Here is a 21,572-nt window from a genome sequence, read left to right on the forward strand (position 1 = left end):
GAGGTGACCTCCTGGAGGAAAGAGATGGGGGGGGGGGTCATATAGTCAGTTATGGAGGTGACCTCCTGGAGGAAAGAGACGGGGGGGGGGGCATATAGTCAGTTATGGAGGTGACCTCCTGGAGGAAAGAGACGGGGGGGGCATATAGTCAGTTATGGAGGTGACCTCCTGGAGGAAAGAGGGGGGGGGGGGGGGGGGGGGGGGGCATATAGTCAGTTATGGAGGTGACCTCCTGGAGGACAGAGACAGGGGGGGCATATAGTCAGTTATGGAGGTGACCTCCTGGAGGAAAGAGACAGGGGGGGCATGTAGTCAGTTATGGAGGTGATCTCCTGGAGGAAAGAGACGGGGGGGGGGGGGGGCATATAGTCAGTTATGGAGGTGACCTCCTGGAGGAAAGAGACAGGGGGGGGCATATAGTCAGTTATGGAGGTGACCTCCTGGAGGAAAGAGACGGGAGGGGGGGGCATATAGTCAGTTATGGAGGTGACCTCCTGGAGGAAAGAGACAGGGGGGGGCATATAGTCAGTTATGGAGTTGACCTCCTGGAGGAAAGAGACGGGGGGGGCATATAGTCAGTTATGGAGGTGACCTCCTGGAGGAAAGAGACAGGGGGGGGGGGGCATATAGTCAGTTATGGAGGTGACCTCCTGGAGGAAAGAGACGGGGGGGGGCATATAGTCAGTTATGGAGTTGACCTCCTGGAGGAAAGAGACAGGGGGGGCATATAGTCAGTTATGGAGGTGACCTCCTGGAGGAAAGAGACGGGGGGGGGGGGGGGCATATAGTCAGTTATGGAGGTGACCTCCTGGAGGAAAGAGACGGGGGGGGGGCATATAGTCAGTTATGGAGGTGACCTCCTGGAGGAAAGAGACGGGGGGGGCATATAGTCAGTTATGGAGGTGACCTCCTGGAGGAAAGAGACGGGGGGGGGCATATAGTCAGTTATGGAGTTGACCTCCTGGAGGAAAGAGACGGGGGGGGGCATATAGTCAGTTATGGAGGTGACCTCCTGGAGGAAAGAGACGGGGGGGGGGGGGCATATAGTCAGTTATGGAGTTGACCTCCTGGAGGAAAGAGACGGGGGGGGGGGGCATATAGTCAGTTATGGAGGTGATCTCCTGGAGGAAAGAGACGGGGGGGGCATATAGTCAGTTATGGAGGTGACCTCCTGGAGGAAAGAGACGGGGGGGGGGGGGGGGCATATAGTCAGTTATGGAGGTGACCTCCTGGAGGAAAGAGACGGGGGGGGCATATAGTCAGTTATGGAGTTGACCTCCTGGAGGAAAGAGACGGGGGGGGCATATAGTCAGTTATGGAGTTGACCTCCTGGAGGAAAGAGACGGGGGGGGGGTCATATAGTCAGTTATGGAGGTGACCTCCTGGAGGAAAGAGACGGGGGGGGCATATAGTCAGTTATGGAGTTGACCTCCTGGAGGAAAGAGACGGGGGGCATATAGTCAGTTATGGAGGTGACCTCCTGGAGGAAAGAGACGGGGGGGGCATATAGTCAGTTATGGAGTTGACCTCCTGGAGGAAAGAGACGGGGGGCATATAGTCAGTTATGGAGGTGACCTCCTGGAGGACAGAGACGGGGGAGAAAGCATGTGGTACGTTACAGTGTCAGAACAATGTGTATTGTTATAAGCCATTCATCTCCCTTCCCCCCCCTCTCTCTCTCAATAGAGATTATTCACTTGTAATGAATGTATTATCTAACGTCTGTGGGAGATCATTCAGCCTACTGAACCTAAAAACAGATATTTCTTCACATTGTTTGACTTGTAAACTTGACTGCTGACATTTACAATTTGAGTGAATTGTATTAACAGACTAATGAACAGAATACTCAAATATATAGTTTATGGAGCCCAGAGTTTTTCCAGGTGGATCCAGGCAATACATTGAATATATATATATATATATATATATATATATATATATACAGTACCAGTCAAAATTTTGGACACATCTACTCATTCAAGGGTTTTTCCTTATTTGTACTATTTTCTACATTGTAGAATAACAGTGAAGACTTCAACACTATGAAATAACATATGGATTAATATCATAACCAAAAAACGCGTTAAACAAATCAAAATGTATTTTAGATTTTAGATTCTTCAAAGTAGCAACCCTTTGCCTTGATGACAGCGTTGCATCCTGTTGTAAAACTTTTGACCGGTAGTGTATATATTGATATCCGTCTGTCGTTGTGTTTCTGTTGATGTTGTGGTGTTATGTTGCTTATTCTGCTTAGTAATGCTATACCATAGATCAGGCATTCACGATGTCAGCCCCCCCCCCCCCATCGTCCCCACCCTGCACAACAGAACGACACACTCAGCACCACCAGCACCAAACGCCGATTGATTTCAACGGAAATCAAAGTCACATGCGGATCGAACAACAGAGGGCGCGGGAGCACCGAGGAGGCAGCGTGTGCCGACGCTACAGGAATGCTAAACACACAAATCCTCCTGCTACCAATGCAGCACGGAGAGAGAGACGAGTTACCATGTTATGCCATTCCTCAGGACCCCTCAGAGCCGCGCTTTAACGGCTGTCTCAGCATACTGTACATGGCCTGCGTCTCCCTCACAGCGTTATGAATGGAGTAGAGAGACAGGAGACCGGGGAAGCCCCCCCCCCCCCCCTTCCCCCACTTCCGGACCGAATCCTGGTCGGTTGGGGGTAACATTGTCAGCCCTGACTGGACCCGGCCTGGTATAATTTAATTAAAGAGAAAGAAACAAGGGGAGATCGAAGGAGGGAAGGAGGCATTGGGATTGTGGTGGGATGGAGGACAGAGAGAGAGAGAGAGAGAGAGAGAGAGAGGGGTACTGCAGGAAAAAGCTTTATCTCCTCTCCTCTTCCCTCCGCGACGCCTTTTGTTGCGTTCTGTAGCCTAGCGGCACACTGCACGAGAGGAGCCGGTTGCTGCATTGCGCTCACCGAGCAGCGCGTGCTGCGGGTCAGCCCGCCGAGAGAGTCTGTGGCTGTAACGTCTTCAGTATATTGTGTGTGTGTGTGTGTGTGTGTGTGTGTGTGTGTTTAGTGCCGCAGTCAGACAAAAGAAAAAGCTACTTCAATATTCAACAGAGAACAACTATACCAAACATGAACAATACTGCAACGATTCTAACCCACTGACTGAAATATTGACGAATATAAAACAAAATATTAAAATACAATACATACACTTTTATAGGCCTGATCATGTATAATGAAAATGTATATTATTATAAATTATTAAATAATATCCTTATTATTATTATTATTATTGCTATTAGTCTATATGTTTGCCCTTTGACCTTTAGCCACTGGGGTCATATAGTTTTATAATATAAATCTGATAGCTGGCGGCAGAGAGATTAAAGTTACTATGAGACGTCATCAGAGAAGCACATGCCGCCGGATGAATGATGAAATTCAGATGAGCTGTTGTGGTCATAACCGGATAAAGAAATCTAAGTCATTATAAAACGTGTGTGTTTGTGCCGGTTATTACGTTAGTGGGGCAATTTCCATTTAAACCCCAGTCCCGTAGCCTGTCCAACGCTGGCTGGCAACCGTCCAACACAGTAAAAAAAAAAGCCGATTGTGCAGAATAAGTTGCCATTATATTCCTCTGACAACCAATATCCCTTCGTTCCCTGCATCCCCTTTGTGAATAAAGATATTCCCCTCATCTCATCCCGCCCTGAGCCGCGTAAACGCCACATTGAATCTAGTGCAGTGTGACAGCGAAGAGGATAGGTCTGTTACCGATACACACACACGCACACACACACCGTGAGCGACAAACACTGCCTCTCGTTCCGTTCTCCCGTTTCAGCTGAACGATCAAGTTACGTGGCTAGGGAAATGTTGCAGTGAAGAGAGAGAGAGAGGCGGAGAGGCGGAGAGAGAGAGAGAGAGAGAGAGAGAGAGGCGGAGAGGCGGAGAGAGAGAGAGAGAGAGGCGGAGAGAGGGAAGAGAGAGAGAGAGAGAGAGAGAGAGAGAGACTGCAGCATCATTTCAGAGCAGGCAGAAGCAAGCCACGCGCGCACATGCAGTGCAGTAGAACGTGCAGGTGAGAGAAAGAAAGAGAGAGAGAAGGCGTGCGTGGAGAATGAACGATAGAATGCAGGACTCTTGGAAAATATGCATTTTCTTTCGGATCATTACCGAAACATCCTCGCGAACGCACAAGGAATTATAATTGACCGGTTTGTTGACTTCGGGGTTTCTTTTGCCTTTTTTTTTAAAAAACAAGGGTTGCTGATGTGAGCGAGCTCCGGTTTACGGTTAAGATTATTATTCCGTCCCGAGAAGTGGCTGTGAAAAGCACTCTTGTCTTGTGAAGTTCCGTGAAGGCATTCGACCAACCGCTTGGCACGTTGCTTCACTGCGGGGAAAAAACACACGCGTAGTTCAGACTCATACCGGAGAGCGAGAGGTAAGAAACCACAATTAAACTCTAAACGATTACCGGACGATATCCAATACTTTACGTTTAAACTGATTTTGTTCCGCTCTGTGGATGTAAGTAATTTTTCACAACATTAGTGATTCGGCGTCCTGAGACAGAGTCGTGTACAGTTTTCTTTGTGGAAGTGCTGCATTGCAGTTTCTCTTCAACTCGTCAAAACCGCCGAGAGAGCCCCTCGGTCCCCCGGAACGCGACCGGAATTAAGCGAAATTACTGACGGACTAATATAACTGATAAGAGAGTCCTCAAGAGAGGAAGAAACGGAATACGTCTCCATCATAAAAAGAGAGAGCGAGAGAGAGTCAAGTGGATTAATTAACGTGAGTGGATGATTTGGTTTCTCTTTTCTTGCTGGATGGGATTTTCTGATATCTTTGTGCTCTGAACATCCCAGAGAGACTTTGAGGATTTTTTTTTTTAAGTGTATTTTTAAACCCAGTCTCAACAATAAAGAGAAAGACACAAGAATAGAGAAAACAGACATCCTAACTGAGAGATATACAACCAGATAGTCACATTAACGACAGAGACTGATCTGCAGTGTGCTGTTAGAGAGCTGGGAAGCTTTCCTGGACCCTAGGCAGTGGAAACTGCCCAGCCAGAGAGAGAGAGAGAGGGGGAGGGGGGAAGAGTGTAAGAAAGAGAGAGGAAACAGAGATATACAACCAGATAGACACATTAAAGACAGAGAAGGAGGGAAAGGTAGAAAGATAGATCCCCAGAGAGAGGAAAGAGAGACAGAGGGATAGACAGGGAGAGAGAAGAAGCAGAAAGCTGGGAGCCATGCGGAGGACAGGGGTAGGTGTCTGTGGTGGAGCAGCGGTCTCCTGCTCGGTTACGCTAACTGGACCGGGGGAGTTGTTCCACCTCCTAGTCCTTCTCCTACTAACGATGACTCAGCTCCCGGTCGCTGACTCGGCACTCCGTTACCGGGTGGCTGAGGAGGGCCCAGCAGACGTCATGATCGGTAATGTGGCCGCCGACCTCGGCCTGTCCGCGGGCACCGGCTCCGGAGATGTCACATTCGCCCTAGAGAGCGGCTCGGAGTTCTTCAAGATTGATAACGTTACCGGGGAGCTGACTACCGGGCAGCGGAGGATTGACCGGGAGAAGCTGGCCCAGTGTCAGATGATCTTCGATGAGAACGAGTGTTTCCTGGACTTCGAAGTGTCTGTGATTGGTCCACTCCAGAGTTGGGTGGATCTCTTTGAGGGCCGTGTGGTCATCACCGACATCAACGACAACACTCCCTCGTTTCCGTCGTCGGTGCTGACATTATCTGTCGAGGAGAACCGTCCAATAGGCACGCTGTATCTGTTACCCACAGCGACGGATCGCGACTTCGGGCGCAACGGGATTGATCGTTATGAGTTGATTCAAGATGGTAGCTCTTCCGGGTCGGCGGGGTCAGGGTCGGGGTCAGCGAGGAGAGCAGCCGGTGGGCCTATAGGAAGAGCGGATGGAACAGGAGGAGGAAACGGAGGAGGAGGGGATAGGAGGAGAGGGGCATTGGATAACAACGGAGGAGGAGGAGGTGCAGGAGGAGGTGTGAGGAGCAGTGTGTTTGAGCTCCAGGTCGCCGACACGCCCGACGGCGAGAAGCAACCACAGCTGATCGTGAAAGGCCCTCTGGACCGTGAAGCACGCGACTCCTATGAGCTGGTTCTACGGGTCCGGGACGGTGGGAACCCTCCTCGCTCTTCCCAGGCACTCCTCCGCGTCGCCATCACCGATGTCAACGACAACAGGTAAGATGAAAACGTAGTCTAGTGAAAAGCATGAGCTGAGGCACACCCAAATATGTTAGTAGAGGTGCTGACTAATGGAGAGTAAACTGTCTAAAAAGTAGGATTGGTTTACCCATTAAACTAAAGAGCTGGAATAGTAGCATCAGCGTAGAGAAACACTAGCTAAATTAGCATAGAGTACAACTGGCTAAATTAGCATAGAGAACCACTAGCTAAATTAGCATAGAGCACAACTGGCTAAATTAGCATAGAGCACAACTGGCTAAATTAGCATAGAGCACCACTAGCTAAATTAGCATAGAGCACTACTGGCTAAATTAGTATAAAGCACCACTGGCTAAATTAGTATAAAGCACCACTAGCTAAATTAGGTTGAAAAGCACAAGCAATGTTATCTTCTGAATACATGGTATTTCTTTTATTTCTTTATCGACAACAGCCCACGCTTCGAGAGAGCCATCTATGAGGCTGAGATGGCGGAGAATGCGCCTCCCGGAACCCCCGTCCTCCAGGTGCGCGCTTCGGACCGCGATGTCGGTGTCAACGGACAGGTGGAGTACGTCTTCGGCGCTGCCACGGAATCTGTCCGCCGTCTTCTCCGACTGGACGAGGCTACCGGTTGGCTGAGCGTCCTACACAGGATTGACCGGGAGGAAGTGGCCCAGTTACGGTTCACGGTCACGGCGAGGGATCGCGGTCAGCCGCCACGCACCGACCGGACGACCGTAGTCCTGGTGGTCCGGGATGAGAACGACAACGTTCCGGTCGTGGAGATCAGGAAGATCGGACGGATTCTGGTGAGGGACGGAGTGGCGCTGGTACCGGAGAATGTTCTGGTGGACACACCGGTGGCACTGGTTCAGGTGTCAGACCGTGACCAGGGGGAGAACGGGGCGGTAACGTGTACGGTGGTCGGGGATGTACCGTTCACCCTGAAACCGGCGGGAGAGACGGCGCTCCTGCCGCTGCCCGCGGATGACGCCTTCGACAGGTGAGATGAAAACACTTCCAGTCCATACTGATCTGTTTACAGTTTATTTTATTTTCATTTTAAAGTCATATTCAGAGTGTTCCAGCACGGCGCACCGAGAGGCTGAAATAGTATTGGAGCATCAACGTACAGCACCATAATATAAACCTGACAGCTAGCTACGTTTAGTTGAAAATCACAAAAATTACATGCACAATATATCTACATTTGAGCAATACTAAGCGTTCAAGAACTCGCCTTCCCGCGGAGTATTTAGATCTGTTTTTTTTACATTAATATTTAACTTTGTTTCCTCAGAAACCGTAAGAAGTATTTCCTCCACACGTCGGCCCTGTTGGATTACGAGGCCACTAAAGAGTACAGCGTGACCATCGTGGCAGTCGACTCTGGTTCCCCCTCTCTCTCCAGCAACAGCTCTCTCATGGTCAGGGTAGTCGACATCAACGACCACACTCCTACCTTCGCCCAGGCCGTGGTCGAGGTCCACTTTGCCGAGAACAACCAACCAGGAGAGCGTGTGGTCACTGTGGTTGCGGCAGATGCCGATTCCGGCAAAAATGCAGAGATTGTGTATTCATTGGATCCGTCCGTTAATGGCCTGTTCTATATTGATGCTGATAATGGGGATATCCGCGCGACGGGGGTTCTGGACCGGGAGGTCAGGGAGAGATATGAGTTCCAGGTGATCGCCAGGGATAAGGGATTCCCCTCGCTGCAGGGGTCGGCCACGGTGGTAATCATGGTCACCGACCGCAACGACAATGCTCCGAAGTTCGTCCAGGAAGTGTTCACGTTCTACGTGAAGGAGAACCTCCTTGCCAACAGCCCAGTCGGCATGGTAACAGTAACAGACGCGGATGAGGGTGAGAACGCGGAGCTGAGTCTTTTCGTAGAGATGAACGAAGAAGAAGGAGAAGAGGTGGAGGGAGGAGGAAGGGAGAAGAACAAGGGAGTAGGAGAGGAGGGAGGAGGAAGAGGAGGAAGAGGTGAAGAAACGTTCTCCATAGAGAACAACACCGGGACGATCTTCTCCTCCGTGTCCTTTGACCGGGAACGCCGCTCCACCTACACCTTCCGCGTCCGGGCCGTCGACGGTGGAGCTCCGCCTCGCTCCGCCACGGCGACAGTCTCCCTCATCGTAACTGATGAGAACGACAACGCCCCCTCCGTGACCTCACCCACCAACGAATCCTACACCCTCCTCCCCCCGGCCTCCTCCACCCGGACCATCGTCAGAACCGTGGCCGCCTCGGACTCTGACTTTGGCCGCAACGCTGACCTGCGCTTCTCCCTGGTAGGAGGGAACCCCTTCAGGCTGTTTGAGATCGGCCTGGCCAGTGGAGTGATCACCGTGGCAGAGCCCCTAGAAAGGAGACACAGGGGGCTGCATCGCCTGGTGGTCAGGGTCAACGACAGTGGAGAGCCATCGCTCTGCGCCACCGCGCTGGTCCACGTCTTCATCAACGAGAGTCTGGTCAACGCTACACTGGTGGATGCACAGGTAATTATGGATATGACTTCTGTCCTAAATGACACCCTATTCCCTATGAAGTGCACTACTTTTGACCAGCCGCCCCATTGACTCTGGTCAAATGTAGTGCACTGTGAAGGGAATAGGGTGCCATTTGAGACTCGTACGTACTGTACATGCATACCTCTATTCCATTCTGACTTTGGTGACATTGAGTCCATTTGTTAAGGCCCTACTGTTCTATACAGGCTATATATACACTTCTCCTGCTCAGTAGCTTAGAATGGGCCAATGCAATGCACCAGCCTATAATGGAATGGTAGGGATCAATTAGAACAACTTAGAATGGAACAGTAGAACAAATGAAAATGGAATTCTAGAATGGAACAAATTAGAATTGAACAATAGAATGGAATAAATTAGAATGGAACAATAGATTGGAATAATGGAATGGGGCCGCTCAGAGTGGGACATCGTTTCATCTTTTAATAAGAACAGTGTAGACCAGACCAGAGCAATAGAGGGCAGACAAATGGACGGATCGAATCAACATATTATCACACTTCATTCAACTGCTCAAAGGGCTTGATGATTAGTTCATTAGTTTGATCAGGTGTGCTAGTGTTGGGATAGAATAAAGAAGTGTAAGTTAGGGAGGCCCCAGGTCAAGGTCAGAGTTGACACATGAAACTGCAGTCCAGAGTTTCTCCTGGTACAGGTTACGGGGTTAGGAAAACTCCTGGCAATGAAGAAACATTTCCATCTAGTTTCTCATTGGCCAACTTGTGACTCCTACTGATAAAAAAAAACGAGTTGAGTCATTTTCTGCTGCGTTGCCATTTCATTCACTAATCACTTTGGCATCCTTCCACTCTCTCTCTCTCACACAACACACACACACACACACACACACACACACACACACACACACACACACACACACACACACACACACACACACACACACACACACACACACCTCCCTTTGGCATTATTCCGCTGTCACACACACACACACACACACCCCTTTGGCATCATTCCACTCTCAGAGAGAATTCCTTATGCGATGGAGGCAGTAACACAAGCATTTCACTGCTTGTGAGATAATGTCTGCATATCTGTGTCCGTGACCAATAACCTTTGATTGGATATCCTCCTAGTCCATTATTGTATATTGAGAGCTGTGCTCTGCTGGGCTGTTCCAGTCAAACTAAACTGTCATGTCGAGGAGTTCTAGATTACAACATGCTTCCACACATTGCAATCCATTGTTCCATAGAATCATTCTGTCATTCCATTGTGTTCTGGTCCACTCTACCATTCTATTGCCATCAAATGTCTGGTTCTAAGCCGGGGCTTCTCATGTCCGGTTCTTTTCGTTGCAACTGAACCTGTCCCAGGCATAACTCTGTGCCCTTGTTATAGGCTTCAACTTGGACCTGGAGTTCACCTTAGTTTTCAGCCATAACAAGGGCCCAGGGTGTTTCATGTTTAGGTCACAAGGTAATGAATAACTCCTGGCCCTAAAGATACACCGCTAACTAAAGCTACACCGCTAACTAAAGCTACACCGCTAGCTAAAGCAACACCGCTAACTAAAGCTACACCGCTAGCTAAAGCTACACCGCTAGCTAAAGCTACACCGCTAGCTAAAGCAACACCGCTAACTAAAGCTACACCGCTAGCTAAAGCTACACCGCTAGCTAAAGCTACACCGCTAGCTAAACCAGCACCGCTAACTAAAGCAGCACCGCTAACTAAATCAGCACGGCTAACTAAAGCTACACTGCTAACTAAAGCTACACCGCTAACTAAAGCTACACCGCTAACTAAAGCTGCACCGCTAGCTATCCATTGCATTGATATCAAGAGAGGCACAGCATTACCTGCAGAGTGAAACGGTTCTGGTGTTTAAAGCTAAGCAGTACAAACCTTGGTGCAGCAGAGTGGAAAACTCCTGGGGGAGCTGGGGAGGGAGGGAGGGAGTGAGAGAGAGATGTGTCAGGATGGATGATGAGGCACTGCTAGAGCTAAAGTGGTAGTGCTGCATTCTCTTGTTGAACACTTACAAGGAGACACACACACACACATGCCGCATATACATACACCTAGCATGCACACATACACACACATAGCAGAGACACACACCCACACACAGTGTGCTAGAGGCATGCTCAGCAGAATGTGAATGGGACAGAAGAAGACTGCAGAACAGCAGAGAACAGAACAGAGCAGAGAAGAACGAAGGAAAACAGAACAGAGGGGAACAGAACAGAGAACGGAGGAGAACAGAGAACAGAGGAGAACAGAGGAGAACAGAGAACAGAGGAGCACAGAACAGAGGAGAACAGAACAGAGGAGAACAGAAAAGAGGAGGACTGAGAACAGAAATCAGAGGAGAACAAATCAGAGGAGAACAGAGGAGAAATGAGAACAGAGGAAAACAGAGGGGAACAGAACAGAGCAGAACAGTGGACATCAGAGAACAGATGAGAACAGAGGGGAACAGAACAGAGGGGAACAGAGAACAGAGGGGAACAGAACAGAGAAGAATAGAGGGGAACAGAGAACAGAGAATAACAGAACAGATGAGAACAGAACAAAGGAGAAAGAACAGAGAAGAACAGAGGGGAACAGTGGGGAACAGAAGAGGAGAATGGATGAGAACAGAGGAGAACAGAGAACAGAGGAAAACAGAGGGGAACAGAACAGAGGACATCAGAGGAGAACAGAGAAGAACATTGAACACAGGATAACATATGAGAACATAGGAGAACAGAACAGAGGAGAACAGAACAGAGGAGAACAGAATGGAGAACAGAGCAGAGAACAGATGAGAACAGAACTGAGAACAGGGGAGAACAGAGGAGAACGGAGAACAGAGGAGCACAGAACAGAGGAGAACAGAAAAGAGGAGGACTGAGAACAGGGGAGAACAAATCAGAGGAGAACAGAGGAGAAAGGAGAACAAAGGAGAACAGAGGAGAAAGGAGAACAGAGGAGAACAAAGGAGAACAGAGGAGAAAGGAGAACAGAGGAGAAAGGAGAACAGAACAAAGGAGAACAGAACGGAGGAGAACAGAGTAGAACAGAGAACAGAAGAGAAAGGAGAACAAAACAAAGAAAAAGAGAACAGAGAACAGAGGAGAACAGAGAACAGAGGAGAACAGAGGAGGAAGGAGAACAAAACAGAGGAGAACAGAAGAGAACAGAGGAGAAAGGAGAACAGAACAAAGGAGAACAGAGGAGAACAGTGAAAAGAGGAGAACAGAACCAGGCAACAGAAGAAAAATATAATGGAACAGAGAAGAGGGTTAGGGTTAGGGTTAGTGGAACCAATGAATGGAACCAATGCAATAGAATCTACTAAGACAATAGAAAGTTAGCCTAACCAAGTCCATGCAACGATATCAATGTATTACATTTATTTAGCCAGGATAGTCCACTCCATAACAGACGCCACTGTTTTCCAGGGATTCTTTTTTTAAACGTTATTTACTGAATGTAATACAGTGAAACAACTGAACAGTCAAACCAACCACTGTTATAAACTCATGAACCAATACAATAGAATCTACTAAGACAATGTGATGTATTGTATTGTAAAACAATAGAGCAGGACCTCAGTGTGACTTGGGCAAATAGATTTTTTAGCTGTGTTACGTTAACTTACAAATTAAACCTCTTGAACAAAAGAGAGATGGGATAATGTGTGAATCTTATATTGAGTGTTGTAGGGATAATGTGTGAATCTTATATTGAGTGTTTTAGACATAATGTGTGAATCTTATATTGAGTGCTGTGGGGATAATGTGTGAATCTTATATTGAGTGATGTAGGGATAATGTTAGAATCGTATATTGAGTGTTTTAGCGATAATGTGTGAATCTTATATTGAGTGTTTTAGGGATAATGTGTGCATGTTATATTGAGTGTTGTAGGGATAATGTGTAAATCTTATATTGAGTGTTGTAGGGATAATGTTAGAATCGTATATTGAGTGTTTTAGGGATAATGTGTGAATCTTATATTGAGTGTTTTTGGGATAATTTGTGAATCTGATATAGAGTGTTTTAGGGATAATGTTTTAATCTTATGTTGAGTGCTGTGGGGATAATGTGTGAATGTTATATTGAGTGTTTTAGGGATAATGTTTTAATCTTATGTTGAGTGTTGTAGGGATAATGTGTGAATGTTATATTGAGTGTTGTAGGGATAATGTGTGAATGTTATATTGAGTGTTGTAGGGATAATGTGTGAATGCTGTAGATCTGGAGTGCTACTTTGTCAGAGTGATTGTGCAGATAGTAGTGAAAAGCAGCGTCAGCGATGCAGTTAATAATGTAATACTATATTATCTACATTATTAACATGTGATTCAAGTTTTCTATTTAATGGAACACAAAATAGGATTCAAATGTCCTACTTATCATTTACACACAGACGCACAGACGCACACTCACACACACACAGACACCAAACACCACACACACACACACACACACACACACACACACACACACACACACACACACACACACACACACACACACACACACACACACACACACACACACACACACACACACACCACACACCACACACCACACACCACACACACACACACACACACACACACACACACACACACACAGACACCAAACACACACACACACACACACACACACACACACACACACACACACACACACACACACACACACACACACACACACACACACACACACAGACACCACACACCACACACCACACACACACAGACACACACACACCACACACACAGACACCACACACACACACACACACACACACACACACACACACACACACACACACACACACACACACACACACACACACACACACAGACGCACCAACGCAAACACACCACACACACACACAGACACCACACACCACACACACACCACACACACACACACACACACACACCACACACACAGACACCACACACACACACACACCACACACACAGACACCACACACCACACACACACCACACACACAGACACCACACACCACACACACACACACACACACACACACACACACCACACACACAGACACCACACACACACACACACCACACACACAGACACCACACACCACACACACACCACACACACAGACACCACACACCACACACACACACACACACACACACCACACACACACAGACGCACACACACACACACCACACACACACACGCACACACACACACCACACACACAGACACCACACACCACACACACACACACACACCACACACACACACACAGTTCTGTACAACTAACCTTGTGGGGACACATAATTCAGTCCCATTCAAACCTTAACCCTAAACCCCCTAGAAATAGCATTTGACCTCGTGGGGACTAACAAAATCTCCCCAGTTGGTCAAGTTTTAGTTCGTTTACGATTCTGGTCCCCATAAGCATAGTTAAACACGTCCAGACGCACTCACACATACACACAGATGCACACACACTACTCAATGGGAAGAGGATATTTTATGATTGTAATTCCCAGCCTTAACAGCACAAAATAGACCATTGATTTAGACCTTAAAATGTGTGTGCGTGTGCGTGTGCGTGTGCGTGTGTGTGTGTGTGTGTGTGTGTGTGTGTGTGTGTGTGTGTGTGTGTGTGTGTGTGTGTGTGTGTGTGTGTGTGTGTGTGTCTAATGGGCCTCTCCGTATGTAGCTACTGTGTATTGATTGTCTATATTGTGATGACAGAATCTATGCTGCACTACGACCATCCTGTATCCTAACTACCCTGATTGACCCTGTTACACACACACACACACACACACACACACACACACACACACACACACACACACACACACACACACACACACACACACACACACACACACACACACACACACACCTATCCTAACTCACTGCTCTGAATGACCCCATTTCCATCTGTTGGGTCTCTAACCAGTACTCACAGTGTACCATCACCATGTCTATCTGTTGTTACTGACCTTACCATGTCTCTAACCAGTACTGACTAGTACTTTACCATGTCTCTAACCAGTACTGACCTTACCATGTCTCTAACCAGTACTGACCTTACCATGTCTCTAACCAGTACTGACCTTACCACGCCTCTAACCAGTACTGACTAGTACTTTACCATGTCTCTAACCAGTACTGACTACTACTTTACCATGTCTCTAACCAGTACTGACCTTACCATGTCTCTAACCAGTACTGACCTTACCATGTCTCTAACCAGTACTGACTACTACTTTACCATGTCTCTAACCAGTACTCACAGTGTACCATCACCCATGTCTAAAATCTGTCTTTCTGTTGTTACTGACCTTACCATGTCTCTAACCAGTACTGACGAATACCTTACCATGTCTCTAACCATTAATGACTTCACCATACCATATTATAACCATACCGAGGGACCTCACCATACCATATTACCACCATACCATATTACCACCATACCATATTACCACCATACCATATTATAACCATACCATATTACCACCATACCATATTACCACCATACCATATTACCACCATACCATATTACCACCATACCATATTACCACCATACCATATTATAACCATACTGAGGGACTTCACCATACCATATTACCACCATACCATATTACCACCATACCATATTATCACCATACTGAGGGACCTCACCATACCATATTACCACCATACCATATTACCACCATACCATATTACCACCATACTATATTACCACCATACTATATTACCACCATACTATATTATAACCATACCATATTACCACCATACTATATTACCACCATACTATATTACCACCATACCATATTACCACCATACTATATTACCACCATACCATATTACCACCATACTATATTATAACCATACCATATTATCACCATACCATATTACCACCATACCATATTACCACCATACTATATTATAACCATACCATATTATCACCATACCATATTATAACCATACTGAGGGACTTCACCATACCATATTACCACCATACCATATTACCACCATACCATATTATCACCATACTGAGGGACCTCACCATACCATATTACCACCATACTATATTACCACCATACCATATTACCACCATACTATATTATAACCATACCATATTACCACCATACTATATTATAACCATACCATATTATCACCATACCATATTACCACCATACCATATTACCACCATACTATATTATAACCATACCATATTATCACCATACCATATTACCACCATACCATATTACCACCATACCATATTACCACCATACTGATGTACTGATTCTATATGTATTGCGATTCTCATGATACGTTTTCATGGAAATAAAAGTGCTGAAAATATGTCTCACTCTGTAAAAAGAAGATGGAGAACAAGCTATAGGATGAACAATGCTGTAATTTTGGCACATTAACAGCCAACTAGCTACAGCCCTAGCAACAGTGGACTAGCTACAGCCGACTAGGTACAGCAGACTAGCTACAGCCGACTAGCTACAGCAGACTAGGTACAGCCAGACTAGCTACAGCCAACTAGCTACAGCAGACTAGCTACAGCCGACTAGCTACAGCAGACTAGCTACAGCCGACTAGCTACAGCAGACTAGCTACAGCCGACTAGCTACAGCCGACTAGTTACAGCCAACTAGGTACAGCCGACTAGCTACAGTTGGACTAGCTACAGTTGGACTAGCTACAGCCGACTAGGTACAGTCAGACTAGCTACAGCCGACTAGGTACAGCCGACTAGGTACAGCCGACTAGCTACAGCCGACTAGCTACAGCCGGACTAGATACAGCCGGACTAGCTACAGCCGGACTAGCTACAGCCGGACTAGCTTCAGCCGGACTAGCTACAGCCGGACTAGCTACAGCCGGACTAGTTACAGCCGACTAGCTACAGCCGACTAGCTACAGCCGCCGACTAATGCTACCTAGCATTTAATTTAATTTTCTATATATTTCTTTTACAAATCGATACTTGAAGTCAGATATTGATATAATATAGTCCGAAATGATATCTTGATATGTAAATGTATTGATTTTCTCCCCCTCTTTCTCTGGGTGTCTTGTATTCTACTCACTCTTATAATGCAAAACGCAGTAACTACGTAATTGTTTTTACTGCAAAATCTGACTTCAAAGTCTTTTTCTGTCTAGACAGACTCCATGATATGTTCTGATCAACTGCCTTGTTCTTGTGTCAGGAAACTAAATTCCACATTCATCAGATAATATACCTGGCCATCACAGCAGATCAAAGATCTTTGATCAAATTGGTAGTTACTGCGTTTTGTCTTTTGTAGGGCAGAGTAGTGATTTACAGTGTCTGCTTTTCTCTACATAAACCCTTGAATTCTTTTATATCCCCTCCCACCCACCCACCACCCCTCTCTCTAGGTGGCTCGTAGTCTGGCCGCCCCTCTCTACCTGGACATCGCGGGCGACCCCGACAGCGAGCGAGCATTGGGGAAACAGCGCCTCTCGGTAGCCATCGGTGTCCTGGCAGGCGCTGCCGCAGTCATCCTGGTCATCCTCCTAGTGGTGATGGCCCGCCAGTGCGGCGCCCAGGGCAAGAACGGATACGAGGCCGGGAAGAAAGAACCAGAGGAGGATTTCTTTAGCCCTCAACCGGCCGTGCCACAAACCAGGGGAGGGACGTTGGACCGCGGACGGAAGCCCCGCAGGGACAAACGGAACGGAGGCGCTGGAGGAGCCGGAGCCGGTAATAAAACTGAACGGCCACTCTACAGCGGCATCGTCACGGTCAACGGGCTCCGTCGCCACGGCAACGACCACCACATCGCCAACATCGACGACGACGACGAGGACGTGAGCAGCGCCAGCGAGAGGTTGGCGGCGAGGTACTGCGCGGTGGACGGAGACCCCGGGAGCCCACGCATGGGCGCCAGGCATCACCAGTCGAGCCCAGATCTGGCCAGGCATTATAAGTCAAGCTCGCCGCTCCCCGCGGTACACCTCCAGCCCTACAGCCCCCCAGCCGAGGGGAAAAAGCACCAGGCCGTACAGGAGCTGCCCCCCTCTAACACCTTCGTGGGGTCTGGAGGGTCCAGTGGTAGTGGTGGAAGTGGGAACGCTGATGCCATGTCTCTGGGGTCAGACCAGTGTTCTGAGTATGGATCCCAAACGGGGAATAAGTACAGCAAACAGGTAGGACTGATTCAGTTATTCTACTGACACAAACTGAACCGAGCTGAACTGGACTGGCCTGGTTACTCATCCACCACAGTTGACTGACTAGTGGCGGTGATAATAGGACTGACTAGTGGTGGTGATAATAGGACTGACTAGTGGTGGTGATAATAGGACTGACTGGTAGTATAATAGGACTGACTGGTAGTATAATAGGACTGACTGGTGATAATAGGACTGACTGGTAGTATAATAGGACTGACTGGTGGTGGTGATAATAGGACTGACTGGTAGTATAATAGGACTGACTGGTGGTGGTGATAATAGGACTGACTGGTAGTATAATAGGACTGACTGGTAGTATAATAGGACTGACTGGTGATAATAGGACTGACTGGTAGTATAATAGGACTGACTGGTGGTGGTGATAATAGGACTGACTGGTAGTATAATACGACTGACTGGTGGTGGTGATAATAGGACTGACTGGTAGTATAATAGGACTGACTGGTGATAATAGGACTGACTAGTGGTGGTGATAATAGGACTGACTGGTGATAATAGGACTGACTAGTGGTGGTGGTAATAGGACTGACTGGTGATAATAGGACTGACTAGTGGCGGTGATAATAGGACTGATTAGTGGTGATAATAGGACTGACTGGTGATAATAGGACTGACTAGTGGTGGTGATAATAGGACTGACTAGTGGTGGTGATAATAGGACTGACTGGTGATAATAGGACTGACTAGTGGTGGTGATAATAGGACTGACTGGTGATAATAGGACTGACTGGTGGTGGTGATAATAGGACTGACTGGCGATAATAGGACTGACTAGTGGTGGTGATAATAGGACTGACTAGTGGTGGTGATAATAGGACTGACTAGTGGTGGCGATAATAGGACTGACTAGTGGTGGTGATAATAGGACTGACTGGCGATAATAGGACTGACTAGTGGTGGTGATAATAGGACTGACTAGTGGTGGCGATAATAGGACTGACTAGTGGTGGTGATAATAGGACTGACTAGTGGTGGTGATAATAGGACTGACTAGTGGTGGTGATAATAGGACTGACTAGTGGTGGTGATAATAGGACTGACTAGTGGTGGTGATAATAGGACTGACTAGTGGTGGTGATAATAGGACTGACTGGTGATAATAGGACTGACTAGTGGTGGTGATAATAGGACTGACTGGTGATAATAGGACTGACTGGTGGTGGTGATAATAGGACTGACTGGCGATAATAGGACTGACTAGTGGTGGTGATAATAGGACTGACTAGTGGTGGTGATAATAGGACTGACTAGTGGTGGCGATAATAGGACTGACTAGTGGTGGTGATAATAGGACTGACTGGCGATAATAGGACTGACTAGTGGTGGTGATAATAGGACTGACTAGTGGTGGCGATAATAGGACTGACTAGTGGTGGTGATAATAGGACTGACTAGTGGTGGTGATAATAGGACTGACTAGTGGTGGTGATAATAGGACTGACTAGTGGTGGTGATAATAGGTCTGACTGGTGGTGGTGATAATAGGACTGACTGGTGATAATAGGACTGACTAGTGGTGGTGATAATAGGACTGACTGGTGGTGGTGATAATAGGACTGACTGGCGATAATAGGACTGACTAGTGGTGGTGATAATAGGACTGACTAGTGGTGGCGATAATAGGACTGACTAGTGGTGGTGATAATAGGACTGACTAGTGGTGGTGATAATAGGACTGACTAGTGGTGGTGATAATAGGACTGACTAGTGGTGGTGATAATAGGACTGACTAGTGGTGGTGATAATAGGACTGACTAGTGGTGGTGATAATAGGACTGACTAGTGGTGGTGATAATAGGACTGACTAGTGGTGGTGATAATAGGACTGACTAGTGGTGGTGATAATAGGACTGACTAGTGGTGGTGATAATAGGACTGACTAGTGGTGGTGATAATAGGACTGACTAGTGGTGGTGATAATAGGACTGACTAGTGGTGGTGATAATAGGACTGACTAGTGGTGGTGATAATAGGACTGACTAGTGGTGGTGATAATAGGACTGACTAGTGGTGGTGATAATAGGACTGACTAGTGGTGGTAGTGTTTGCTGTGTTGTTTGGCTGTTTTGTTGTTGGTTTGTCATTGTTGATTGTAGCCCACTCGCTTAGTTGCTCTTTGAGGTTCTCTTTTGAATTTTTTGAATTTGTTTCTTTCCATATTTCTCTCTCTGTCTCTCTCTGTCTCTCTCTCTGTCTCTCTGTCTCTGTCTCTCTCTCGCTCTGTCTTTTTACAGTCCTCTCCTTGTTGCATCGTAAGCTGACTTTTGCTGATGTTTTCAGACTTAAAGTAGTACGCCCAGTGTGTGTGTCAGCATGGTAAGCCTGTAAGCAGTGTGACTGTGTCCTGCTGTCTGTGTGTGTGTGTGTGTGTGTGTGTGTGTGTGTGTGTGTGTGTGTGTGTGTGTGTGTGTGTGTGTGTGTGTGTGTGTGTGTGTGTGTGTGTTTCGTGTCAAACAGCAGACTCCATTTAGCCAGGCTTATTGCTGGGGGTGTGTCTGTCTCTTCAACTTGATATGTGTCTTTGTGTGTGTACGCTTAGACTGTGTGTGTGTGTGTGTGTGTGTGTGTGTGTGTGTGTGTGTTATAAGGGTTGGGAATTTGAAATCATTGGGGAAATCCGGATAGTCGAAATACAAGTGTTTTAAAGAGAATATTTTATTTTTATTTTTTACTTCAATGGAGACCGGTGTGTGTGACAGTCTGTGTGTGACACGAAGAGAGAGATAGAAAGTTGTAAAGAAGCTAGCTAGCTACAGTAGCTATCTGAGTTAGCCAGCTAGCTATCTAAAGTAGCCATCTGAGTTAGCCAGCGAGCTAACTAAAGTAGCCATCTGAGTTAGCCAGCGAGCTATCTGAAGTGGCCATCTGAGTTAGCCAGCTAGCTAACTAAAGTAGCCATCTGAGTTAGCCAGCGAGCTAACTAAAGTAGCCATCTGAGTTAGCCAGCGAGCTAACTAAAGTAGCCATCTGAGTTAGCCAGCTAGCTAACTAAAGTAGCCATCTGAGTTAGCCAGCGAGCTAACTAAAGTAGCCATCTGAGTTAGCCAGCTAGCTAACTAAAGTAGCCATCTGAGTTAGCCAGCGAGCTAACTAAAGTAGCCATCTGAGTTAGCCAGCGAGCTAACTAAAGTAGCAAGGGTAATTGAGGCTATTTTTCTCCCCGTCCAATGTGTACAACAACTCCATTCATATGAAACAACAGCCTACCTATTGGTTGATCATTGTAGCCTACTCCTTGTCATTTAGCCAACTTAAATCCCAAATTTTCATTTAATTTTTGCATTGATTAGAAATCTTCCACTTCACTTGCTGCACATGGAGCCTCTGACTATAATTGACCGACAACAACAACAAGCTACGTGTCTGAAACATGTGTAGGCTACCAAGAACAACAAGCTACATGTCTGAAAAGTGTGTAGGCTACCAAGAACAACAAGCTACATGTCTGAAAAGTGTGTAGGCTACCAAGAACAACAAGCTACATGTCTGAAAAGTGTGTAGGCTACCAAGAACAACAAGCTACATGTCTGAAAAGTGTGTAGGCTACCAAGAACAACAAGCTACATGTCTGAAAAGTGTGTAGGCTACCAAGAACAACAAGCTATGTTTC

At 47.0% G+C, this 21,572-nt stretch overlaps 1 protein-coding gene across 1 annotated transcript in view; it reads left to right on the top strand.

The window, feature by feature from the left end:
- Window positions 1-3,992: 3,992 nt before the first annotated feature.
- Window positions 3,993-21,572, top strand: part of pcdh7a (protocadherin 7a) — a 93,310-nt gene continuing 75,730 nt past the window's right edge. The window contains exons 1-4 of the mRNA XM_082978610.1: window positions 3,993-6,222; window positions 6,662-7,213; window positions 7,511-8,714; window positions 17,144-17,914. Of these exons, the coding sequence (XP_082834736.1) occupies window positions 5,258-6,222; window positions 6,662-7,213; window positions 7,511-8,714; window positions 17,144-17,914 (3,492 nt within the window). The 5' untranslated portion in view covers window positions 3,993-5,257. The remainder of the gene's footprint in view (window positions 6,223-6,661; window positions 7,214-7,510; window positions 8,715-17,143; window positions 17,915-21,572) is intronic.

The sequence above is a fragment of the Salmo salar genome, chromosome 08 (assembly GCF_965601325.2).
Source record: "Salmo salar chromosome 08, fSalSal1, whole genome shotgun sequence".
Taxonomy (NCBI): domain Eukaryota; kingdom Metazoa; phylum Chordata; class Actinopteri; order Salmoniformes; family Salmonidae; genus Salmo; species Salmo salar.